The sequence below is a fragment of the Leptosomus discolor genome, chromosome 2, assembly GCF_034619465.1.
Source record: "Leptosomus discolor isolate bLepDis1 chromosome 2, bLepDis1.hap2, whole genome shotgun sequence".
In the NCBI taxonomy this organism is placed as follows: domain Eukaryota; kingdom Metazoa; phylum Chordata; class Aves; order Leptosomiformes; family Leptosomidae; genus Leptosomus; species Leptosomus discolor.
This window is the reverse complement of record NC_141392.1, coordinates 59,739,400-59,766,647: the sequence shown is the minus strand read 5'-3', so window position 1 is coordinate 59,766,647 and position 27,248 is coordinate 59,739,400. Positions and strand designations below refer to the sequence as shown.

Here is a 27,248-nt window from a genome sequence, read left to right as displayed (position 1 = left end):
GCGGGGAGGAGCGGCGGAGGCGGAAGGTAGCGGCGGCGTTTGCCCGGGGGGCGGGGGGGCTTGGTAATGGCGGGCGGGCGGGCGGGGGCGGGCCGGGCTCCGGGGCGGGACAGGGGGGATCTCGGCTCCGCCGCCACTGCCTGCCGGAGCGGGGGGCGTGTTTGCCTCCGAGGGTTTGTGAGGGAGTTACCCCCGGTTCAGTGTTTATCGTTAGTTTAATGGCCCCAGCTCCGGGAGCCCTTAGCGGCGAGCTCGCCTGCGCCGACCCCCGGCTCCGGGCCCGGGCCTGCCGGCCGGCGCGGCCCCTCCCGGCCGCGGGGAGGCCCTGGGGGGAGCCTGCGCTTGTCAAAAGCCTCCAGAAGTAGCAGTGGTGCCTCAGGCTCCACCCGCTCCGTGTGAGCGCCTGAAAGGTAACCAGTGGGTTTTCCCCCTTTGGAAAGAGGCGCCGAGTTACCCCCGCTTTGCTCCTCGGCCATTTAGATGTTGCGTTGCCTAAAATTGTGGTTTTTTTTTTTTTTACAAACGCGCCCTAGTTGCGAGGCTGCAGCGTGCCTGCCCCGCGCTGGGTGGTGACGGGGACGTGGGCACCGCGCAGCCTCCTCGGCTCGGGCCGGAGCAGGAGTTTGTTGCGGGGCGCGGAGCTGCCTGAGCCTGGGTGACAGAGGGTGCCGAGGGGGTCCTTTCGCGTCGTGTCTGTCTGTCTGTCTGTGCCCGAGCAGGTCTGCCCTCAGGCCCGAGCAGAGGGTTCCTGGCGACAGAGACGTGGTGCTCGCGGTGGCCGCTTGCCTTTGCAGGTGGCCTGTTTTGAATTCGGGGAGTTGTGGCACCTGCTGGCACTGAACTACGTGTTTGTTGTTGCAGTTGCAGCCGGTGGTTAAGTAGAAGTATGAATGTGAATACTGTGGTTCTATGAATAAAGGCAGTAAAGGAGCTGCCATTGATTAGACGGAGAGTTTGGAGGCGGGGGTGGTGTCTCCAGGGGACTGATTATTAAAGTCTTAGGAGTGTTTGACAGCGTTGGGTACTCCGTTGAAGTGAACGGATAAACACGATACTGAAATGACAGAAGCTGAAAACTTGTCTGTCGTGATTGTGGCAGTGCTGGGGTAATGCTGACATTTTCCCAAAATCTCCCAGACACAAGCAAGAGAATAGTGAAAAAATGAAAACTTTTTTGGAAACAGGAAAAGGAGAAAGACATATTAATGGAAGCAAACACAAAAGTCCCCTTGTTCAGAGAAATTGGACACTAACATTAAAAGCGATATAAGATCTTTTTTTTAGTCCATGGAGATTACCAGAAATTCAAGGAGACTGTCAGGGGCTCCTATGTTTTAAGATCGAATTTATTGATCAAGATTTACATGCGTGACATTTTATCATTTTGGCTTGGTTGTTATTGTGGTGATACAGAATTAATTTGACATTTAATAAGGATGCCTGTGTTTCCAACATAATGATTTGTTGAATATATAATAGATAGTGGTGTGGTTTTAAATCTGTTTAAACAAATTAGCTTAATTCAGTATTTCAGTCAGCATAATCAATGCAGACACTAAAATTTCACCTGTCATAAAATATTAATTTCATGTTACTTCTGCAGTGTGTGCAGTAACAGATTTTTATATATTTTGTGATTGTTATAGAAGTTTAATATTCTTTGTGGATTTTGGCATAACTCTTGCACTAAAAATGCTACATGTTCTATCTATTAAGACTTGAGATTAAGTCTTCAGCAGAAGTAATGTATAGAATTCGATTGTTGTGCATTGCCAAAGCAAATTTGTATATTTTCATAACTTTAAGTAAGTTTTTCTTGTATAAATCAAATGTAGAGGCAGTAACATTTGCTAATATATGAAACGGTAAATATATGCAAGTGGTAGAAACAACAATTGGTGCTTTTGCCTGGCCTCAGTTGCCTTGGTTTTCAGTGCTTGACTAATATAACTATACGTTCTTTGAACTTCATTGTGCAGTGGTTATGATGCAGCCTTGATCCGTGGGCTGAAGAGCATGGCTCCTTTACAGTCCCTCCTGAATAGTCCCCCTTGTTCAAGGAGGCAAGGGGTATCTAGAATGTGTAAGAAAGTTGCAGCGTGCATCTTAACTGATTTTCCTACCTGTAAAATGGGGAAAGTTCAGTGTCTTGCATTGTAGATAGGTCAGAAGAATAAATCCTTTCATATTTCTGAAGCGCTCGGATGCTACCTTCATGGAGACCATATTACTGTCAAGAAGATTCATGCTTGCATGGGGTTGCTTTTACATTCAGAGCTTTGGTAGTTCTAAAATACATTAGGAACACTTGTTTGTGACTCTGGAAAAAAAATACTGCTTAGTTTGATTTCAGCATTCAGTAAATGCAGTGCAATTAGTCTGTCAATATTCTGTGTCTTCATAGTGTTGAATTGCTAAGGTCTTAATTTTAGAAAAGGTTCTCTTTTTCATGGCTATGACTAGGTTTTCATTCTTTTGCATGGGTAAGAATTTTTCTAGAATGAGGTGCGTCCTCTATGTTTTAGCTGTAAGCATGCCCTATGAGTTTCACAAGCCCCCAGAGTCAGAGCATTTTAGAACCAATACTTATTTTTATTAACTGTGGAGTCTTTACATTCTTGAAGTATTAGTCTGATTTGACCTTTAAAGGCAAAAATATGTAGTAGTTCTTGGAGATTTGTTAGTTGAAATTAAAGACTTACTTGCTAACACAATCAATTAGGAATTTTAATAGCAGTTGGTTACCAAGTTGTATTAAAGCCCATGTCATACTGAGTAGTGTCTTGATGGAGAATGAACGTTTCCGGTATTTGAGGGAGAGTTACTAAGAAGTAGGAAAGGAGATGTACAAGCAGAGAAGTTAATTGGGCAGATACACTCGCTAAAATCGACAGTAACACATAATTGTATGAAAAACTGCTTTAAACTTTTCTTGTAATTGAAATGCAGCCTGTTAAGTAGAGTTTATCAACTTCTTTCATTAGAGCATATTATGTGAAGTGAGATGACGTAAATATGGTTTATTGTGACCTTTGCTGTAAATCATGACCTTTCTATCATGACCTTTGCTGTAAAAAGACAGGAGAGAAAGCTGCTACATGTTTTCTGCTGTAATTCTCAAATCAGTCATTACTTTTTTCTCTCTTTCTCTTTTTTTTTTTTTTTAGTATACAGAATGTCAGTGGCTGCTTATTGCATATTTTGTTATAGACAAATAGGAACTTCTGGTCCAGCCACAAAAACACACCTACCATGGAATTATATCAGTAAGTACAGTTCTGTTACATATTGATCTGAGATGTTAATAAAAAGGACAAAATTTGCATTGGTATGATGCCGTGCATAATTAAATGATATGAAAGATCTAAATCCCTGAATGCCTTGATCAAAAACTTTTATTTGCCTAAAGTAGATGTCTGCTTCTGACCTTGCTTTGCGTAGTGATGTGTAAAATGACACCAGCAGATTGTCTGGGAGTAGATCAGAGATGAGGGTCTCTCCCAGATGCAGTTTCATTAAACTATCTTAAACTCCATTTTGTATCTGATTTTTTTTTTTTTTTTAACCTACAGGCCATGAAACAATTACATCCTTAAACTTTCAATAAAGTTTGTTTCTATTGTTTCTTCTTACTTATTTACTGATATTAGTTCTGCAGTCTTCCCTGCTTGGTCTCTGCTTTCTTTGGTGCCTTCTGTATAGAATGGTAATTCTTATGATTCTAAAGTTTATTTCTGAGCATTAAAAGATAGGATATTTCCTATCAATATCAAGGTAAGATGCATAGTTGTTTGGATTCCAAAAATAGAATTTTAAGGAATGGAATGTTTCTGGAAGTCACCCTTATATAAGGAAAGATCTGTTTCCTGAGATCTGTTACAAAAATAATATTCTTCACAATGTCACCAAATTTATTTTAAGCTGCTGACTGTTTCTTTAAACATGGTTCTATACCAACATCCATTTCTGCTCTACAGGAAGCATTGCATTTTTTTGCCTTTTCAACATTCTCTGCCAGTTATTTCTTCAGCATGTAGCTGCCTCTTGTCTGCATGCCAAAATTTTTACAGTCTCGCAAAGACAGAACCTGTTGGCGGTGGTTGTGGGGCAAATCTCCCAATTCATGCTGAGGAAAAGAAATTATTCATGATAGGTGAGATGTATTCCATTGGGTTTGCTGCTACTGCTAATTAATAGAGTTTCTCTGTACTCAGCTCAACTTTGTCCAGAAAAAATAGCTCAAATTGTCAGATTTGAGTCTTCAGAGTCCTTAGACTCAAAAGGGAAATTTTTGCAAGTGGCATGTGTTTATTCAACTATTTGCTTTACAAATTGAATTATTTTAAAAATATTTTTTCTTAGGGAGTTTCTGCAGGCCTTTTCAAAGAACATATGTATTCCTGTACATTGAAGAAATATCCATGCCATGTAAGAAAAGTTAACTCCTTAAAATGATCTGGAGTTCCAAATGAATGCTAGTAATGCAGGCAGAGAAAGTGTACTGGTAATTCCTGTAGCTGAGTGATGAATGTAATTGATAGGTAACAATTCTCAAAGTAAATAGCACTGCCAGCATATGTTTTACCATCTTGCTTAGGAGAGCAGGAAATTCTAATCAAGTAATGTTTTCTCTGTTTGTAAATTTAGATAATGATTTCCTGAAAGCCAGAGAGCAATAGAAAAATTTTAAAAAGCTTATTCTTAGTGGCTGAAATTCTTACTGCCTGGTAATCAAATGTTAGCTATGTTTATATTGAAGTGATACACACAACTTCGTTTGACTTGAATTTTTTGTTTTTTCAAGGAAAAATTGCAAAGCTAACTGGATCGCTTATACTAGGGTAAGTTGTAAGTGACAAGTGTGTATGCAACTTATGTATCCAGTTAAAATTTTACTTCACATATCTTTCCAAAAAATCTGACAATATTAGGGAACCTGTAGACATGATGGAATATAGTTTTAAAGCATATTTCCTTGTAGTTATTACTTATTTTAAGTATTTTAGATTCTTTTCTCTACTTTGCTAAATTAAAACAATCTGCAGACTGTTATATATTTGGTAAAATCTGGATGGTTGATACCAAAATGATTGTTAATATACTTTTGCCATATTATTTAAAAATTAGTATTCATATGCAGTTTTCTTTTATTTAAAGAGGTTTTGTGTTCATTACATATGAAGTCCTGTCCTTAAAGAAGTTACTGCAAATTGATACTCAAGCTATACATCAAGAAAAACTTAAATCCTATGTATATGTACGTACAACTTCTCTAAATCCAAGTGAATATCAAGGTAAGATGCATAGTTGTTTGGATTCCAAAAATAGAATTTTGAGGAATGGAATGTTTCTGGAAGTCACCCTTATATAAGGAAAGATCTGTTTCCTGAGATCTGTTACAAAAATAATATTCTTCACAATGTCACCAAATTTATTTTAAGCTGCTGACTGTTTCTTTAAACATGGTTCTATACCAACAGTTCTTTATATATAAGATAATTATATATATATATGTCTATATATATGTGTGTGTGTATATATATATATTTCACATATATATATATATATATATAGTAGAATCATATCATAGAATGGTTTGGGTTGAAGGGACCTTAAAGACCATCCAGTTCCAACCCCCCTGCCATGGGCAGGTACACCTCCCACCAGACCAGGTTGCTCAAAGCCCCATCCAACCTGGCCTTGAGCACTGCCAGGGAGGGGGCAGCCACAGCTTCTCTGGGCAACCTGTTCTGGTGTCTCACCACCCGCACAGTAAAGAACTTCTTCCTAATAGCTCGTCTAAATCTTCCCTCTCTCAGTTTGAAACCATTATCCCTCATCCTATCACTACACTCCCTGATCAAGAGTCCCTCCCCACCTTTCCTGTAGGCCCCCTTTAAGTACTAGAAGGCTGCTGTAAGGCCCCCCTGGAGCCTTCTCCTTTCCAGGCTGAACAACCCCAACTTTCTCAGCCTGTCCTCATAGGGGAGGTGCTCCAGTTCCCTGAGCATCTTCATGACCCTCCTCTGGACCCGCTCGAGCAGGTCCATGTCTTTCTTATGCTGGAGACCCCAGAGCTGGATGCAGCACTGTGGGTGGGGTCTCAGCAGAGCAGAGTAGAGGGGGAGAATCGCCTCCCTCGACCTGCTGGCCACACTTCTCTTGATGCAGCCCAGGATGCTATCATAGGATTATAGGATACCAGATTGGAAGGGACCTCAAGGACCATCTGGTCAAACCATTTTTGGGAAATACGTGTTCTAGACAAGATGGCCCAGCACCCCGTCCAGCCGAATCTTAGAGTGTCCAATGTTGAGGAATCCACCACTTCCCTGGGGAGATTATTCCAGTGGCTGATTGTTCTCACAGTGAAAAATTTTCCTCTTGTGTTCAGTTGGAATGTCCACAGGAGTAACTTGTACCCATCACCCCTCATGTCTTCCATGTGACTCCTTGTAAAAAAGGAGTCTCCATCATCTTTGTAGACACCCTTTAAATAGTGGAACATGATGATAAGGTCTCCCCTAAGCCCTCTCTTCTCAAGGCTGAACAAACCCCGTTCTCTCAGCCTTTCCTCATACGGCAGGCTTCCCAGGCCTTGATCATCTTTGTGGCCCTTCTCTGAACCCCCTCCAGCCTGTCCACATCTTTTTTTGTATATCGGGGACCAGAACTAAACACAGTGTTCCAGGTGTGGCCTGATCAGTGCTGGGTAGACTGGGATAATGACTTCTTTATCTCTGCTGGTGATGCCCTCGTTGATGCCACCCAGCATCCTGTTGGCTTTCTTTGCCACAGCAGCACACTGTTCATTCATATTAAGCGTGTTGTCCACCAGGACCCCCAGGTCACTTTCCGCAGAGCTGCTTCCCAGCCGGGTAGATCCCAGCTTGTGCTGCACTCCTGGATTATGTCTTCCCAGGTGCAAGACCTTACACTTGTCTTTGTGTATATGTGTGTGTATATATATATATATATGAAGAATAATATAATAGAACTGTCTTTCAGACTTCTAGTAATCTAAAAATACTCTTGTAGGGATCACATACCAAGCCCGAAAAGAAATCCATAAAGCTGTGAGGAAAATTCTAGAAACAGAAGCTAAAATTTTCCGGAGACCTTTTAATGGTAGGTATTGAAAGCATGGCTTTATCTATTATTATTATTTTTGAATAGTAAGACATAAACGGTTTAGAAAGTAAAATTATTTTTCTTACAAGCTTAACATGTTCTTTTGTGTTTGAAATGATAGTAATGTTACTATAATTTTCTGTATTAATATAGAATATTACTATATTTTTATTTATTAAACCCATTTATTTTCTTAAAGCAAATGAGAGTTGATGGTTAAGAAGAGATTTGAGATTATTTTTTTTTTTCCTGTTTCAGAAGAGATTTGAAGCTTAAGATACCAGGTTAATATTTGATACCAGTTTTGTGTACGAAAGGTGTCTGGGGGATGAAATACTCTCAAAATTTCATTTTAGAAAATTGTTATGCTTTCATCAGAATTGCCAATATTAACTGGAAGGAGCACGGTCTTTTTGTAATGGTGTGTCGCTGCTTTTTCAGAATAATTTAAAATAAGAATTTCAATTCCTGTAAGAGACTGCTTCTGAGGCATACTATCTGTTCTCATTTAACTACCTGTTAAATGGTTACAACAATATGTACCTCCGCTGTGGTGCTGTGAAATGAATTGTTCAAGGTCAGAGCCTCAAGAGCTGCTAATCATTTTCAGCTCCTGCTGGAAGCTGGCAATTCTGGTTGGTAAGTGCCAGCCAGGGTGTGTACGTGTAACACATATATAAAATGTCAACTTCGTGCCACTAAAATTAATCAAAACCATCCTATTAATTTAAGGATTGGCATTTTATTAATGCTATTCTGTCATTGTTTATTGTACTAGTTCAATATTAAAACATTATACTCTACATTACTGTTAATGATTAATATTCAAATATCAAAAGAAACATTTCTTTTTACTCAACAAATAGATACGTGGGAGTTAAAATGCTCCTTAATAACAACTTGGCTTTTATTTGTTTCCTGGTAAAAGAACAATTCAGTACATTTGATGGAGAAGACCATGAATGTGCCTTATGGCTTCTCTTAAAGAGAAGTCAGTCAGAAGACAAAGAGGTCCGGCTGCAGGCAGTACAAGACCTGGCAAACAACAGTCACTGGCATGGTAACGTATGCTGATGTAGCCTACTTCATCCCAGAAACTTGACGATGTCTCAGTTAGCTGTTGCAAGTCTGCTGCCGACATGAAAACAGGCTAGTAGCTGCAAGGAGTGTAAATACACTTTGAAATTTGGTCTAAAATGGTGGAGTGTGTTTGTTTACATTTCAAGCAATTCGTCTTTCCTAATACCGTGATACAGTGTGTATCTGCAGTGCGGGCCTCTCTCTGTTTCCCCGCCAGAGAATTGCAGCCACGGCCGTGGTGTGGGGGAACAGTTCATGTTCATTAGTTACTTAGCTTTTCCACTGGAGCTGCTAACAAGGTCGCTAGTTCTGGCAGTGATTTTTATAAGGCTCTGTAGGGGAATGGGTTTAAGACCATGGTTCAGATCATAAAAATTGATTAGGAGCTAATAGATAGTAATGACAAACTAAGGATTGAGGACTTATATGTGCAAGCGTTATTTGTAAGCCATTTTCCATCCTAGTTGTTATTATTTGATAGTAATAAATCCTCCCTGTTCCTCTAGCAGTGAATATCGTAGAAACCCCACATAAAGGGGGAGGGGGGTGTATATGTGTGTCCTCCTCCCCCCTCCATCCTCCTAGTCCATATAAACCAGGTGACACTCTATAATCTTGACTCTAGCTATTTTGGTAATCCAGTCAGTTGAGGGCCTTTCACTCTTCCAGTGCAATTCCATGCCATGGGATTTATCTTGTTTCAGTTTACATCTATGAAATTCTAATTATTTACCCCAAGCAGTTTACATCAAAAACCTGTGTTTGAAAACATTTGAAAGCTAGGCTGTACCAAAACTGAAGCTATGCATACTAATTTCGTGTAACCGTCTTGTGTTTGTAGGAAAATACTCTTAGCAGGTGATGACAGTGCACAAGATGGCCAGTACTTGGGGGTCTGGTTGTTTTTTGCTATCTCCTTTTCCCTGTAGTGCTCATTGCTGTAGTATTTGTATGTTTTGCAAACGCTAATTATTCTTGCTAACTAACTCATGAGGGAAATGGGCTGTTTCTTTAACTGGTACTCCAAAACTGAGTCCAAGGAAGACTGAAAATATGGTAACTTTTCATACCTGGCACCAAACTGTTCAGCAGTAAGTACAGTATTCTGCTTGTCCAAAGCGCAGCTTGAGTGAGTTCGGTTTGCAGCTGTAAGTGATCTGCACCAAAGAAAAAGGATGGTCAGTCTGTGACTGCTTGTGAAAAGGGTATTTTAGATGGCTTGGCAGTTTTGTTGTAGAATTATGTAACAAGGTGACAAGGATAGAAACTAATTTTTATAGAGTAAGTATTGATCCACTTTATATTTTCTTTTCCTTCACATTGCCACTTAATTTCAATATGTGATTTTTAGTTTTTCCAGCTATAAAGTAGGTAGGTTTTGGAAAGGAACAGCAGTTACTCTTTAAGTCTATTTTCCCTTCAGTAGGGTAACTGGAAGTCTGTCATGTATCTTCAGTAAGGGAGGGCTACTTAAAACTGTACTTTGGTGCTATCCTGCCTTTTCTGAGGTTGCCTGATTCTGTGTCTTCTGACATTTTTATTGCAACATAGCTTTTGTATCATTTGGAATTAGGTGTCTGTGTCTTGGCAGCATTTGGATTTAAGGCTCAGGTTTTTAATACTGTATGCAGAAAAAAATGCGCATATGCCTTTCAAGTTTTAACTCAAGCCCTGGGTATTAAGCTTGGGTTTGTAGTCCCTGTACTCCTTTCGCAGTGGCAACACGGAATGTTTGCTTTTGCTTGTGATCAACTTGTATCTGAGGACCTTTATCAAACTGGTCTATAATGGATAATTAGTGCCCAGGTGTCTTCAGTTCAGTATAGTGCTGGTCTAACAACTGCAATATTTGTCTTTTGGCGTTTGTAATTACAAAATCAGACCTTATTTACGTAGATTGCAGAGAGGCAGTTCTGTTTTCAAGTATATTAACAAAGTAGATCAGCAACTACATTTAAAACTGCATGAAATATTTAAGGTCAGTTTTAACCCTAACACTGAAGTTCTTGTACTACAGATTATCAGTATGGTACGGTTGCCCAAACCTGTGATCAAAGGACTGCTATAGGTTTGGCTCGATCCAAAGATATCGACCTTCGCTTTTTCCTGCCTCCACCACCATTGCCAAAAATAAAGAATGTAAGTAAATGTAAAGTAGGTACAAGATGGCTTTTGCTTGCTTGCTTGTTTTTAGTGCTTTCATTGTGGTTGACTAAAGTAACTAGTGGGTAGTAAAATTAAGATCAAAATACAAAACTATAATATAGTGATATACCCCTGGGGTATATCTGCATTAGTGAATGGCACGATGGAAAGAATTAGGGATGCGGGGTTGATCAGTTGTTGTTCTTGGGTTGTGTGTCCACATCACACATTTGCTACCAGTGAAGTTAGAGCCAGTTACCAGCCTGATGCACGCACTGCCTGTCTGTACCTAACAGGCAGTGCAAAGCAGTCTTATAGTAAGTCACCCTAGATTGCCTTGTTGATACTGATGGAAATCTGATGCGTAGAGAGCACTCCTGGAGGCCTTTTCATCCTCTGCTGCTGTGGTGCTCCAGATAGTGTTCTGGCACGCAGCTTTAACCTTGATTTTATAAGTAGGGGAACAATTTTGAGTGCACTGTGTGAATCCCAAGTGCAGATGCTAGGCAGATTTGCTGCCTGGAAAAATTCTGCCAACACATTGAATCACTAATGTAGATATACTCAACTATCTCTCACCAAAAATTCTGCTGTCTTCTCCTTTTGACATCTTAATCTACTTATGTGTGAATTACTTAATTGAATCTGTTTTTTTGTCACCTACCCTGGATTATTAAACAAACACTTATATGAATATTTTGAAGATAAAAGATGAAAAGAAATGTTGTCTGTATTTTTCACTGGTAATTGATATGTTATTGTAATGGAGCAGCACCAAAATGACTACGTAATGAAGGGTGAACTTTTAAGCTTCCTGTGCCAAGGGGAATGGTTTTTTTCCGAAGTCTTTAGAGGTGTAACAATGAAACCAAAGCTGCAGAGCACTCAAGTCCAAGGTCCATATTTTATGGCCTTTATATTAATGTGGCTGATATCACTATTTCAGATCTTTCTTTTCTCTGTGTTTTACTTCACTCTTTGCACAGAACTAAAAGCTATTTGTGCTTGCTTCTCACAGGATTATCCCATAGAAGATGAACTTCGCTTGTTGTTAGTATCTTTACCTCAGACTGATCTTGATCCATGTGTCCAGTACTTCACGTCTCTTGCTTTGCGTGAAAGTAGTCAGACTCTTGCTGCACAAAGGGTGAGTTCCCACCTGCAGAACAGAGCTATTTGGATTCTTTGTTCCTGCAGAGCTCAAAGATACAAACCTATTTCCATATTTTTGAGCATTATAAGAGGAAGAAAAATAAGAGACTTTGTGACCATACAACATAAGTAAAACTTCTTCTACGTAGTCTATCTGCTTGAAAGCTTGTTTACCTTTCCCAGCTGTACTAGATGGTCTACTGAAAGACTATATCTTTATTTACAAGCCTTTCCATAAAGCAGGTATTTCAACATTTTGTCCAGAACATTTCATTCCCCTTGCAGTGCTCATAAAATGATTTTTTTCACATTTCATCTTACTGTTGTTTGAGTGTTGTTTCACTGCTGAAATGATTAAACCTCTATTAAGTCTTACTTAGCAGACTGATAAGTTGTTAGCACCCATTAAATGGTTAACTCAGTTATATTACATGGAAGTGCCTCCCTGTAACAGATCACTTTTCCCAAACCAGAACTGGAATAGTCTAGTGGTCTGTTTGAACTTGAACACTAGGAATTCTCCAAGCCTGTCTGTCCAACAACCTCTTAAGTGGCTTTAGGAGCACCATTTAAAGTGCAGTTATTGCTTAAAAATAATGATTGTAATGCCAGTGTCATCCACTCTCTCTTGGGCATTTTTTAAATTGGTGAACGTTGGCTTTTGTAAGATACAGTAATAAAAATGACTGTCATATTTTAATAATGATGCCTGACAGGCTTTATTTAGAGATTTCAAAATGCAATAACTGTTTATTTCCTGTGACACAATTACATGTAATATCTTTCACTATGACTCCTTTATTGTTTTCACAGCCAGAGCTCTTGCTACAAAGGGAGCTTTGCTAAGACACCACACATGGGGGCATTTTGATAATCATGTTGTTCTAGAAAATTGTTATTAAGGTCGTGCTGGCCCTCCTACTGCATGATTGAGAGAGACTCATCTTCAGAGACTATGCTAAGTGCTGAAGACCTTTTTTCCTCCTCATTTTTGCAACTATGAAAGTCTAGATGCAGTCTGATTCTTGCTTTCTTTACGCTTAAACAAATGATTTAAGTGAAGACATTGATTAACAGAATGAAAATCCTACATTTTTCCCCTTCATTGTATGTTTTGAAGTTAGTGGACTATGGAGACTACTGACTGAAAATCTATTAATATTTTCATTTAAAAATAGTAGATATTTTTATGGCGTACTGTTGCGTAATTTGTACATTTTGAAAAATGCATGCATGCTGTGCACTCTTTAGAGCAATTTCTGTAGATCATTGCACACAGCTTTTTAGTTTAGAAATGCCTATTTTATGTAGCCATTTGGAATGTGGTATAATTTTTACTGATTCTCATTTCAGGGAGGCTTATGGTGTTTTGGAGGAAATGGACTTCCATATTGTGAGACGTTGAGTAAAATCCCTTCAGAGACAGTGGAACTCTTTTGCTTGCAAGCTTTAGTACAGCATTCTAAGGTAATTTGTCCTTTAAACTAAAACTGAAAAGCTACATTTATAAACATTCCTCTCTAATGCTCTCTCATATATTGGGAAGGAGTTGCCGTTCCCTTGTCTCTTACCCCTCAGCCCTTCTGTAAGGAGATTCAGACAATTGAGACTTATGTGAATTGGAAGGCAGCATAACTAACTCATTTTTTCTTGTGGGATGTGTATGTAAGTTCTGATGTTGTTTCTAATTAGCCCATTTAAGTTCCCATGTAATATACCTGCATGTATCTTTCAACAAGTAGAAGGCAGCTCTGACACAGAAAAGCAGGAGAGAATGCTTGAAGTCCAGGTGGCTTTAACAAGTCTTTTCTGTGTAGGCCTGCCTCCCCCTTGCACTCAAAGTCATTGGAGATAGATATCATGAGGAAATAGGGTTTTCACTCTGCAGCTTCTCAGTTAGCATGATACTTAGGATACAATGACGGTGTGCAAACGGTGTGTAGATTTGTGTGAGCTGGTGTACACCAGTTCAGCAAGCTTACAGGTGGTCTCTTCTTACAGCTCTTAAATCTAACTAGTGCCAGGTTTCCAGAAAGCGAAGTAGCCTCGTGAATTCACTCTAACTGAAAGCCAGAATGAAATGCAAACCTTGGCTATTCACAAAGGTCCCTCCTTCAAGGGTCACTGCCTTTGGGCAGAATAGTGCACAACACACAGCTGATACAGTGCCTCTTCCCAGGACCAGACTATTCTTTGCAAACGCAGATGAAGAGTGTGGAAGATTTTGTGTAACAGTGAGTCTTCTTGATTCCTATTGCTGCACTCCTCAGTGTGCACACACTCAGAAATGTAGAACATTGAGAGGTAGCATTGAGAATACCAAATTGTTACAGATAGTAGGGATGGATGAAGTGCAGTTTGCCAGTATTCCTTTCACTTCTTCCATATACGAAGAAATTCTGGCTTAGTCTAGAATTTATTATATTCCAGATTTTTGGTTTAAACAAGTTGTGACTGTACTTACTCCGATTGTGTGTCTTTCTTTGTTGAAGGCCACAGACTTGAGGACGTTAGCAGTTCCATGACATTTTTAAGCACTATAGTCAACATGTTCAAGTTGCAAGCACTTGGCCAGTATCAGTAGTTGACACTGCAACTAATTAGTGCATACTCATCTGCTTGGACTAGAATCTGTTGTAGAAGTACTATTAGAAAAGTAGAAATACCTTTGTATTTCAAAGAGAAAGGATTATAATGATTGCATTTTAGGTGGTGAACAGGAAGGCAAGTCGCTCTGGTCGAGATAGTGCTTTAACAAATGTCGACAATTGTCCTGTTCAGACTGTTGAACTTTAGTTGAAATTTGATCATGCCAAGTGGAGAGCAATCTTATCTCCCTCACATGTGAAGGAGAGTAGAGTGATGGTACTCAGCATCTTTCAGGTTGTAAATCCATAGAAATCATGCATTTAGCATACTAAAATATTTACTTCCTCTTCAACTATGGCATAATGAATCCTAGATTAATAAGAATTTCTGTGTAATAAGGGCTCTGCATCATATCGGCTCTTTAAAATTCCCTAGTTTGTGAATTGACAGCATCTCAAAGAACCTTTTACAGAACATCTACTTACTGTTGTTGTGTTTACTTTATAATGCTAGGTTTCCTCGCACTGTGATAAAATTGAAGCTAAAGGAGGCCTTCAGCTACTACAGAGGATATACCAGCTACGTAAAGATTCGGCAAAAATACAAAGAAACATAATTCGCATTATTGGAAATATGGCTTTGGATGAACGTCTTCATTCATCCATAGTACGTGCAGGTAAAAGGAGAGCAAGTGCAAGCAGTCTGAGTGCCAGATCCTGTTGTAAAATTTTCAGAGGATTCAGTGCTTTTGTAAAATGCAGAAGACCATGGCAGTGGTGTGTCTTTTATATTTGGGGGGGTGGGAAGGTGGTTGGTGGTGTTAGGTTTTTTAATACAAAAAACCGTAGTCAGTTTAGATGGTCTTGATTAAGAACTCCCATATGCTGTGTAGCCAATATGTGTCAGCACTACTTTTGAGTTTCCTACTCTTACAGACCATCTACGTTGTATATTGATTTTTTTTTAATTATTATTTTTATTTTTTTAATTGGACGTGGTTTAGTCTCGTAAAGGAACAGACCAGCTTGCAGTCCTTACCTTTTGGAATAAAAACCTTTTGCCTTCCTGCCCTCCCTTGTTTCATGTTAGGCTAGTTGCTTCTGCTAAGCCTTGCTCTGATGCCTCTCTTTTTTAATACACCCTAAATATCAGAATGAAATTATTCCTTCTAGTTCTGTACTGAATAAATAATTCCCAATGTTTTAAGAGAAATGCAAAACCAGAGACCTTGCTAGTTTTGAATAAAAACTAGCTTGGCAGTCTTTCATTGTATTTGGAGAACTGAAAATAGATTTTAGATAGTGGTGTTCCGAAGGAGAACTTGCACAGTGGTCAACATCTATTCTTGATCATCTATTCTGCTTAGAAATGTAATCTAAAGACATAAATTTAAAAAAAAAAAAAAATTTTTTTACTGCTCTCAAAGGTACTTGCATTTAAACAAAACTCACATGTCAATTCATTCTTTTCCTAATTCCGCACTAAACTGTCTTGAATCAGCAACATACTGGCTATCCTAATAACAACGTACTGTGTGTGATTTTGAAACAGTGCTCATTAAGTAAATTGTTTCTTCTTTTTCAAATTGGCCTCCATTTGAAAATCTCTTCACAGTCTTCCCAGGTTTTATTTATGAACTCGACTTTAATGTAGCTGAGATTTATAGACCGCTCTTGCTAGCAGCAACAAGATTTATCAGGATTTTAAAGAAATATATGTGTCTGGGTGTGTATAAAAGATAGTCCTTTGCATTTCTCGGTAGTCTATGAACGTCCCCATGCATGTCTAAGAAACTATATTTTACATCTTAGGTATATAAAGTGTCTGTTTTCTCTTGAGGTAGCTATGACTTAAAATTTTACTGAGGAATGTATTCAAAGGTTTCCTTAATTAATTTTTGTATGTTTCTTAGGTATAAATAATATACTATTTTTAGAATAGTGAGGACATTTTAATTCCTTAAACAGTTTTTCACACCCTGGATTTTAAAAATAGAAATGGTTGTCCTCTCAACAGGAAGAATCATTTTTTTTCATCTGCCATTATTACTGTGGGTTGTTTTCTATGTCTGTTCTATGCTTTAAGCTTCATCTTAGAATCACAGAATCATTCAGGTTGGAAAAGACCTTTGAAATCACCAACCACCAACCCTACTCTACCAAGTACATCCCTAAACCATATCACCAAGCACCACATCTGAACGACCTTTAAACACATGAAGGGATGGTGACTCTACCACCTCCCTGGGCAGCCTGTTCCAGTGTCTGACAACCCTTTCAGTGAAAAAAATTTTCCTCGTGTCAAGCCTAAACCTGCCCTGGTGCAGCTCAACTCCGTTCCCTCTTGTTCTATCACTGATTACCTGTGAGAAGAGACCAGCACCTACCCCTCTACAATGTCCTCTCAGGTAGTTGTAGAGAGCAATAAGGTCTCCCCTCAGCCTCCTTTTCTTAAGACTAAATAGCCCCACTTCCCTCAGCCGCTCTTCATAAGACTTACTCTCCAGGCCTTTCACCAGCTTTGTTGCCCTTCTCTGCGCTCTCTTTTTGCATTTTGGAGGTTCCACTTATCTATTGTTGGCTTTCCTGCAGTAAAGACGGTGAATTGGAATAATTTGTTTTGCCATTACCATTCTGAAGTTGTAACATCTGTTTTCACAAGTATAGTTTGAAGGATGAAGTTTCTGAATTCTTTTGTTTGGATGATGTTTCTAATTAGTTAACCTGCCACTTTATTTTTCCCATGTAGGCTGGGTTTCTGTGCTTGCTGAAGTAATGAAATCCCCACATGTCATTCAGTCTTCTCATGCATCCAGAGCTTTGGCTAATCTAGACAGGGACACAGTGCAAGAAAAGTATCCAGATGGTGTTTATGTCTTGCATCCACAGTATCGTAGCAGGTAAAGCAGAAGGAGGTATTGTACATGCTGTACTTGTTATGCTGTTCAGGTACAAAACTTTGGAAGAGTTGACATCAGAGTGCTGCTGTATTCATGTCACCTGCTCCTCCTGTTCTTTGGTGGGTTGGGAGGACTGAATTTAGATTCTCACATAGGAGAACAGCAGAAGTGATGGGAGCACTCTGTAGCCGTGAAAGGAGTATTATTGTACTGCGTGTAAAAATCCAGACACAAACATGAGATGGATTATTGCTTCGGGTGTGTTGCAACAATTTAACCTTTGGACTGGCTCTCTTGGGATACAGTGCCGTGTAACTGTTCTGTTGACAGCAGCACATGTTGGCCTAAGATGCAGTAAATTTACAGCTTCAGCCTCTTTTAATAGTGATTGTGGATCTGGGACTGAAGCAGTCTCCAACATGGTATGTCACTTAGTAGCAGCTATTCCCTGGGTCATTGGTGTTAGTCAGGTTACAGTGAAGATCTAATTTGATGATAAAGCTGAAACTACCAAGCTGCATTAAGAGTAGCTGGAGAGAATGGTGCTTTTCATTATAGAAAAATATGACTTGTGGGGTGGGTACTTTCCATACCTCTTTTTATATCTTTCTCTTTGAAATATCATGAAATGTTGTCTGTAAGATTAGAAATCACATATAGATTAAAATTAGCATTTTGGCATCCCTTAGGTTAAAAGTTCTGTGTAAATTTGATTTGCTAAAAGAGTATGTACCATGCATCTTCTAAAAATTCCTTTCTCTGTATCAGTCAGCCCATCAGAGCAGACGTCCTTTTTGTTCATGGTCTTTTGGGAGCAGCATTTAAAACCTGGCGACAACAAGACATTGACCGGCGTTTGGATAAAAAGGCTTCAGAAGGGGAAGAGGACTATAGCCAGTGCTGGCCGAAGGTAGAGAGACAATAACATTTTCATATGCGGCTTCGTATGTTTTCTCAGGAGAGCTGTCCAGAGGATCTAGAATTACACTGTCTGTCAGTTCAAATGACTTGGAACGAGCTTCTTGTATAGCAGGTTACAAGTTCCTGATATATTTTCATTAGCAAGCTGGATTTTTGAACAGCTTGTTCTTGCAAAGGAAAATCCCTGCTAAATGTAATGCTCTCAACATCATTCTCCTGCCACTGACAGAGGAGGCAATAGCAGCTTTCCTCATGTTCTCTTTTTTTCTTTTTTTTTTTTTTTTATGAAACATTATTGCTGAGAAAAAGATACACAAAATTACATTTTAAATTAAGTATCCTTTCTTACATAGGTGTCTGAGTACCTCAGTTTTTGCAGATTGCTACTTAAATATTGTTGGTAAATAAGTAATTACTGCTTCAAGCAACTCACATTGGTATAACCACCGAAGTATCTCTGAAACTTAAATTGATGAGTCTGGTTGGTAATTCCAGTAATTCTTGTTTCACCCGGGAGAGGGAGCCAGGAATGCACGAGTTATTAATCCATCTGCGTGCTTTGCCTGCTTTGTGGCTGTGGAACGGGCCAGAGTTCGCCAGCGTGTAATAAAAGAATGATAGTCCAGGTGTAAGGTGTATTCGGGGATTAACTGGAGAGCAAAAATCTTGCTTGATATTGTCCCCATAGTAACATCTTTGCTCCATTGCTGTTAAATTGCTTGTGACAGTTTTAAGTGCTTCAATTATAAGCTCCTTTTGGTTTTGCTTTTCTTAAATTTAGACATGGCTGGCTTCAGACTGTCCTGCCCTTAGAATCATATCTGTGGAATATGACACCCATTTGAGTGACTGGAAAGCAAAATGTCCTGTTGAGGCTCACAGGTAACAACTGTAGTGTCTGCAGTTTGGAGCTGGGGGCGGGAGAGAGACCTTGGAGCTGATCCTTGGGATCAGCATTTCATTTTTCCTATTGCATCTGAAAATTAAGTTTCAGAAAATACTAGGTACAGTCATGGTGTGCTTGAGCTTTTTAGCCTTGTGGGTAACTACTTGTGGCAAATTCCTAAATTCTTACAGTCTGTTCCGCTTCGTACGTAGGGGAGACACTAAGTTATGCTATTAGTTGATGTAAATACAACATCAATTTTGTATCTTAAGGGGGGGCATTTCTTATACTTAAAATGACCCAATAATGCTTCATAAGGACAGCAAAAAGATCACTTTACTGTGACTGTATACTCCTGATAAAATGAAGCATATAATTTTATTCAAGAAGTGTTAGTTCCTGGACAGAGATTCATATAAGTCTTTGATAGATAAAATACAGCAACTCTTTCTGGTTTGGTCAGATAGTGTAATTGCCCCTGTCAGAGGAGTTGTGTGTTTATTGACAGTGAACCGGGTAGGTCAGAGGAAGATGCCACCTCCAGACGTATTCCTTCTGAAAAATAAAGACTTTGAACCTGTGAAGGTTATTTGGCTTGAATGGATTTTAGGCTTAGTAATTGAGTTCAGCGATCTTTAAATCGGATCCTAAGCTGAGTCTTCCAAACACGCAGATACTTCAGAGTGTAACTAGTCCTGTAGATTCAACGTGTGTACTTCAGTGAAGGCATGTGCATGACTGCTCACAAGTTAAGGATCTGAGAATTTATTACCTTTGTGTAGGGGAGAAAAAAAATCAGCATGTGTATAAGAGACTGGGAACTTGATACTTATTCATTCCCTCCTCCCTATGGATATATGAAGGATCAATGCAGTTACTGCATTAAAGAAAGTATGTAAGCAGGGAAAAAATAAAGAAGATGTGGCTGTTAGTATGCCTATTTGAAATTAGACGGAACAATGACAGTAAAATACGTGTAGGTGGTTACCTGTACAAGGTCCAAAGAAGACTGGAACTTGCAGAGGGACCTTGTACCTTGTTCTGCCATCAAAGAAGGGCAACGAAGCTGGTGAAGGGTCTAGAGCACAAGTCTTGCGAAGAGCAGCTGAGGGAACTGGAGCTGTTTAGTCTGGAGAAGAGGAGGCTGAGGGGAGACCTTATCGCTCTCTACAGCTACCTGAGAGGAGGTTGTAGGGAGGTGGGGGTCGGTCTCCCAAGTAACGAGTGACAGGACAAGAGGAAACGGGCTCAGGTTGCACCAGGGGAGGTTTAGAATGGATATTAGGAAAAATGTCTTTACCAAAGAGTGGGTAAACATTGGAACAGGCTGCCCAGGGAGATGGTGGAGTCACCATCCCTGGAGGTGTTTAAAAAACGTGTAGGTGTGGTGCTTAGGGACATGGTTTAGTGGTGGGCTTGGCAGTGCTGGGTTAACGGTTGGACTCGATGATCTTAAAGGTCTTTTCCAACCTAAACGTTCTGTGATTCTAAGAGAACTTTTTTCCTGTGTCTGTCTGGAGTAAGTAATATGTGTTTATGGATGTATTTATTTTAAGTTAATGTCTTTTTCATTACAAAATGGAAAATTACATTACCTGCTATTTATGGTCACCCAAGCACAGTATTTGATTAATTTGTAATTTGATATGGTTAATAAAAAATGAAAGATACTGAAGATCTCTAGCAGGAACAAAGATGTAGCAGTAGATTCACAACCTTATGATTGCTCTAAGAGTGTAGGCTCATTCAGTGTTTCAAAAGTGAATTTATATGTCTCTCAGCTATCCTAAAGCGTATTGTTCAGCTGAGAACACACACCTGAGTATCCTTTTCATATGTGTTATAAAAGCAATTTCTAGTGAGAATGCTGAGAACCAAGAGAGATTAAGTGAATTACTTTGCACAGCGGTTGCCCCAATATCCTGATGTTCCCATTATCCAAGGGTCTTCTGTGTTTGATCCTTGCTACGCTGCAAGGAGTAACGACGTTGCACTTTCAAGCTTGGATTGGGAATTGTCATTGGTTTTGTTTCAGTTGTACCACAGATTCGTCTTCGACCTCTGACGCATCGCTTATCCTTTCCAGAGCTCAGTCTCTTCACTTATAACGTGGAGATTATTGTGCTTTTATACTATTCTAGTACAAAGCAGTTGGATGTTATTGTCTGGAAATATGACAGACTGTATCTGTGATTTATTTTTTTTTTTTTAATGTATCACTTGATCACGCACTTAGTTAAATTCCTGAGCATTGCTCCACATTTTGAGCGTTGCTCAGCAAAGTACATTTTTGTCAGGCATTAGGTATATTCTTGTTTCAGGGGATAAAGTTAATTACGCATCGACGATGCTTTCATAAAATGAAAACATAATTTTGTTACAGTGTGCAAATGAAACTATCTAAAAATCCATTAAGAGATGTGTTGGACTAAAGCTGAAGGAGATGAGCAGTGAGTGAAATGAAAATAAAACTTTGTAGCAAGAGCAAGAAACCAAATTTAGCTCAATTCCTGTTGTCCTTGTGAAGCCAACCTTACAAAAGTCTGTGGCATTTTTTCAATGCAGTAACAATAGTTGGTTGATGTTTCATGTACTTGACTCACTCTCATAAACATGCAGCACTGAAAATTTGTTCTGTTTTAATTGCCTTTTAACCTATCGTGCTTCATCAGGCTTGTGTTTGCTTTTTCTGTGCAGGAAGTCTATTGCTTACAGGAGCAATGAGCTTCTTGACAAGCTCAGAGCTGCTGGGATAGGAGACAGACCTCTGGTGTGGGTATCGCACAGCATGGGTGGTAAGCACGTTCCCTGTTTGATATAAAGTATTTATTTGCTGTTACATTTCAGAATAAGCTGTTAACCAAATTCAGTCTGAAATGCAATTATTTAGAATAATTTATCCAAAAAAATTTGCAAAGACCTAAAAATGGAAAATAGATTTCTACTTTCTTCTATTCAATAGCATACACATTTTGAAAGGATTGTTATGGCTGTTTGTTTTTACAGTGTCGATTTAAAAACACAAAATCAATGAGTTGAAATTCATGTAAATGGGATTCCAGAGGCAAAATTTACTCCACGATCAGGCATACAGTAAATGTCATTAGCCACACTTCAAGCAAACCAAAATTGGATTTGCATCATTCATTGACATTTTATTTTAATGCCTCCTCGGGTTTGGTTCGGGTTTTTTCAATCTAATCTTACATATTTGACAGACCAAGGACTAATCAACTGAGGCAAGAATACGGCTAGTTGTTTCATGGATAATACAGCGTGATCATTATTTTCACAGTGGTTTAAATCCCTGCATTAATTCCATTTCTGTTGCCAGGTCTTCTAGTCAAAAAGATGCTGGTGGATGCTTCCAAGAATCCAGAAATGGATAAAATTGTAAACAACACCAGAGGAATCATATTCTATAGCGTACCTCACCATGGTTCCCAGCTGGCTGAATATTCTATAAATGCCAGATATCTTCTCTTCCCATCTGTGGAGGTTAAAGAACTCAGCAAGGGTACGCTCACTTTGCTGCCATTTAACAACGGGGATCTATGCTAATCTGTTCATGATGCTTTTTTTTTTTAATCGTGCTATCAGGAAAAAGCTGGATAAAGCCAACAAACCCCCTTTTGGTGTTTTGGATTGTGTGTTGAATAACAGTAAGGAGTTCTGAGTAACTGTTCCATCTGATTGCGGAGGCAAGGGGGGAAAAAAGGGAGTCAGAACAAGTTTACAGAAGAGTAGCTTGGGCCATTTAGCAATGCGGTCACTCAGCACGTGCTGGACTTTAGACCCTTACCTTTGAAACAAATTCCATGCTATACCGTAAGCAGTTGTTGCATAGGACAGCTGGAAAAAGGGATTATGAACAAAACGCCACTCCTTTTACTGGAGTATTAATTTTTTCAAAACACCTCTTTAGGAATGCAGTCTTGCCAGACAGATGCTATAATCTTACGTGCAAGATAACACTGCAAAAATTGTGTTGCTCTTTCTCAGATTCTCCTGCCCTTAAAGAGCTGAATGATGACTTCCTGTCTTTTGCCAAAGATAAGAAATTCTCCGTGCTGAGTTTTGCAGAAACCTTACCAACACACATAGGCAGCATGATAAAACTGCATGTCGTACCTCTGGAATCGGCAGGTAAGTCAAGTAGCCATCGAATTTGTTTCATTTTGTATGTATTCGTGTAAGCATCAATAACGAGGACGGATCATAAATGCTATGGTAGAAGGACTTAGAAAAATACATCCTGTTTGGTTGTGGGGTGTTTTGTTTAAACTTTTGCCTGAGTTTAAACTACAGTCTCCCTGCTGAAATCAGAGGCAACTACGTTTATATCTTAGAATAGCAATTGTTTATTTTGATTTTTCTAAATGGGAGTAACAGTTGCTGCTGAAATAGCAGGGTAGGCCCTGGTCTAATGTTACGTTGTTGTAGCCCTTTTACTGTGTAATTAGGAGTAACTGTGGTTTATCCTTGTGCAGGTAGGCCGAATAGTGTGTCTGAAGCTCCCACAAAATCCACCTATTTCCTCCTTTAAAAAATAAGAAATGAAATTAGTAAACTGCTAATGGAAGGAAAAAGTCACAAAGCTGTTTTTCAGTGTGAAGGATCCTTTATCTTCCATATCTCGGGAACTCAGGCAATAGAGTTTGCCTTCTGAAGAGTTCCCTTCATCTTTTTGCCTTTTGTAGGAGAAGGGAAGAGCAGACAGTTCTTCCTCTTGCTTTGTTTATGGGTGTTCATCTTAGGGGATTGTTTTAAGTCTGATATTTTTGGGTTTTCCCTGAGCTGAACCTTCTTCTGCACAGCCCAAGGTACCTGTAAGGCCTTGAACAGAAACCATTGCTTTGTTGGGTTTTAGATCAGGCTTTCCACCAGCTAAACCCACTAGGTTAAATGCAAGGTTAGTTGCTCTGAAAAAGGTGGACTATACATCCCTGTTTTCCTGAGTCAATATTTAGCAGTATATTTTCAGTATGTCTTCTCAAAAAGCAATTATCTGCAAAAATGTTGCTGATGCAATTTTATTGGCAAGGACTGAAAAACTGGGTGTTAGGTTTTTTTTGATTTGACAAAATGAAACGAAGAGGAAGGCTGAATAACAGAGTGCAGAAATAAGCACTGTGGACTTGAAATTTTGTAGCATATTTCTCTTCTAGAGATGACACACGGTGCAGCCCGTGAGTTCTCGAAAGCCTTTAGAGGGTACATGGCGGTTCAGTGGCACGCCGCTCACTTTGTCCCAGCTTGGGCACGTGAAAGCAAACCTTTGTCCTGCTCTAGTGTGATTTTACATGGTTAAAGGTGTAGGGTTCTAAGCAAAATGGAGGGTTTCTGAGGAGTCTGAGTGAACAGAATGTGGCAGTCTGTGTCCTCACTGGGAAGTTCATTAGTAGCGATAGCTGTCAGGAGCGAATAAATGCTGTAGTGTGCCCCAGGATCAGTACCTGAAGATGGATTACTTGTATGCTACAATTAAGCAAAGTAGATTTTTCTTTTCCCTGGAAATGTGTGTAGTGGTTTGTGGCATATTTCAGGTTCATTCTAGTCCCGTTTTTAATCTCCACCTCAAAGTGCTTTACAAGGAATATGGGCAATTAGTGGTGACAGAACCTGGATACCCCGCATTAAAACCCTATCCCTGTTCATGTTGGTGCTTAAACTTTAGCCAGGACTTTGCTGTCAGTCAGGTGCTGGTAAATGAAGTTTTGATTCTTCAAAGTTGTCTATATGGAGAAATGCACATTTGTATATTCCCAATATAGTAGAACTCTGACCTAATGGTTTACCAGTGTGGGGTTTGAGGCAATGTATAGCTCCACCTGACTGTAACAGTGTGTATCTATGCTTTTAGCACATTAAAAAATAATGAAGACAAAAACGTTGAACTGAAGACAGAAGTTGCTTTTGAGAGAGAAATTGCTAATGCAAGATGTGCTTTTCAGTCCAGGTGCTCTTGTGAACTTTGGTAGTTTTTAAATCTTTTTTTCTTTTCCCCAGAGTTAGGAATTGGAGACCTTGTTCCAGTGGACGTTAATCATCTCAACATTTGTAAGCCGAAGAAGAAAGATGCTTTCCTGTACCAACGTACATTGAAGTTCATTCAGGATGTTTTAGCCCAAGAACTTGGAGACTGAATTTTTGTCATCCTTGACTGCTTATTTCCTCCATTTGGTGTAACACAGTAAGTTGTTCTCTTAACATTTGTTAGGGGATCTGCAGAACTACAAAAATGCTCTGTCAATAGTATCTGCTGCTAAAATAATTTTCAGTACATCTCCAATTTAAGACACCTCTCCAGCTTATTTCTAAAATATATTCAGAACAAACACAAACCGAAGTCCTATAAACTTGGCAAAAAGAAAATGTGTGTTGGCTTAGACCACGATCTGCCAACAAAATGCACGTAAGTTTCCCAGCAGTTTGGCTGGGAGGGAATTGGGGATTCAGTGGAAGAGAAGTTTCACTTGGTCTACAGATATCCTCCTGGAGCAACACAGCTAGGCTATGGAGAGTGCCCAGGGTGTCGCCTTTTAGCCAAACAAAAAGCTTGCTCTGGGGGTAGGTGCGCTTGTTAAGGTAAATATACACCTGGGAGTGAAGTCTTAGAGAGATCAGAACAACTAACTGAGGGCAGTTATTTGTTGTGTCAGAAGGGGAGAAGCAGCATGCGGCTGCCTCACAGCTTTGGTTTACTGTCCGTGTTAAGTAATCTGACTGGAGTCTGAAGAAATTGGGTTAAGTTAATTAAGGTGGCATTTTGCTCTACTGGCACAATTACAGGAGTTTTTGTAATTTGCCTTTAACAGACAACCCAGATTTGTCATCAAATATGGCATCTATTTTCAGCGTGAGAGAGAGAGAGGTTGGTAGGTTGTCTTGCCGAGACAACTGTAGTTGTTTTAATCTGTATAAATGACAAGAAAACAAAACAAATGTTCACCACCTTGTACCTTTCTCTCTTCATCTTGGCAACTCATGAGCTTGCTTTCATTAGGGCAGTGTCTATCTGGTCAGACTCAGGGCAGTTCTGTGCTTGTTCACATGGAAGGTACAGAGCAGAGGCTTAGCTCTTTTGCTTTACTCTTGGGACATCCCTGGCTCTTGTTACTCATTTAGAAGCTTTTTCTTCAGCTGATTTAAAGAAGAGCATTGAAAAAGCTCAAGTGGAGTAAGACAAAGGTAGCCCTGGCAAAAAAGCTGATGCTTAGATTTTAGAGATCTGAGTAGAGAAAAAGCAAAGCAGAAAGAAATCCAGGTGATCATAAGGTCCCACTGGAAATGCAGAAGATCCCAGACATTTTGGTTTCTTGAGGACCAAGTGTGTGTATTGGTGTAGATACAGAGAAAAACAGCAGTGTTGTCTTATTTGAGTTTGTTCGTTAAGGAGACCGTAACAGTACTGGTGAGAAATAAGTATTTTTAGAAAAAAAAAAAAAGGCAGCGCTCAGTCACTTTTTTAAGGCCTTAGATAGTTTGCAATGTAGTTGAAAGCAGCCTGGTCTAATCGCAGTCTCTTTCCTTCCTTTCTTTCCACCCCCAACCCTCTCTGAAAACAAAGGGCTGAAAATGACAGGCTGGGATTAGGCTGTCCTGCCCTGGCTGACCGCTTGTTCAGTAAGGCCTGTATTGATGACAGGCTTAAGGCGTCTCTTAGCATCTTGCGTGAGATGAATCTGGTGTCACTGCCCTTAAAATTCCGGCCGTGAAAGCTGCCGAAGTGGGGGGCTGCGCTTGGCGGTTCTGCGTGGGCTTGGTGCAGGCGCCAGGGGCCGTCGCAGTCCGGCCAGCTCCTGAGGCCACCTCGGCTGTCCCCAGGACGCCACATCTGGGAGTTGAGCCTTGACCTGCTGGAGCTGCGGAGTAAAATTCACAAGAGCAGTACAGAGCGTGTACGGTGCCACACTGGCAAAAAGAGCGGTTTTTTCCCCCGAACCAAGATGTAGGCACTCCATGGCTGTATTTCAGATAGAAAATGTAACAGAACTGTCTAACTTCTGAAGAGGTTTATCCTTTTTGCACTGTGGTTTAAACTTCAGAGTGTAAATACACTGGAACACTTTGTGCTCACAAAGTAGAGGGTGTGTGGAGTTCGTTGTGAATAGACAAGACTTGTAACAACTGAACGCGTGTTTAGTGTGACAAATCTTGTATGGATTTTAACAGCCTTCGGCTTACAGGGGTTCAGCTCCTCACATAAAGTTACACACTCGCCTCAGTAAATGCATCTGTGTTTTGTTACTGTAACAGGAACACTTGAGGCAACTTTCTCAGTTTTGTAACTATACGTATATATGTCTAACTTTTAAAACTAATATTTGGTGGGAGTCGTTGGCGTTGGTTTGGGGTTTTTTAAATATAATAATGAAATGTGTTTTTAAAACTGTACTAGATATTCCACAAAATGTATTAAAGGTGAATGATATGCCAAATGAA

General features: G+C 39.7%; 1 protein-coding gene across 1 annotated transcript; it reads left to right on the top strand.

Moving 5' to 3' along the window:
• SERAC1 (serine active site containing 1) lies at nt 1–27,248 on the top strand. Its single transcript, XM_086461144.1, has 18 exons — nt 1–26; nt 3,168–3,266; nt 4,805–4,841; nt 5,158–5,294; nt 7,039–7,128; nt 8,060–8,191; nt 10,229–10,350; nt 11,375–11,503; nt 12,862–12,975; nt 14,611–14,773; nt 16,846–16,996; nt 17,765–17,906; nt 18,699–18,799; nt 21,501–21,598; nt 22,138–22,320; nt 22,806–22,949; nt 24,813–24,996; nt 26,631–27,248. The coding sequence occupies exons 2-17, from the start codon at nt 3,176–3,178 to the stop codon at nt 24,947–24,949; spliced, it is 1,971 nt and encodes a 656-aa protein (XP_086317270.1). The 5' UTR covers nt 1–26; nt 3,168–3,175; the 3' UTR covers nt 24,950–24,996; nt 26,631–27,248.

Bases quoted from the DNA above. Each gene is read 5' to 3' on its own strand.
- SERAC1 (XM_086461144.1), top strand. From the start codon at position 3,176: ATGTCAGTGGCTGCTTATTGCATATTTTGTTATAGACAAATAGGAACT. The intron at 10,351-11,374 runs GTAAGTAAATGT...TGCTTCTCACAG, and splicing joins CATTGCCAAAAATAAAGAAT to GATTATCCCATAGAAGATGA. The intron at 18,800-21,500 runs GTAACAACTGTA...TTTTCTGTGCAG, and splicing joins TGTCCTGTTGAGGCTCACAG to GAAGTCTATTGCTTACAGGA.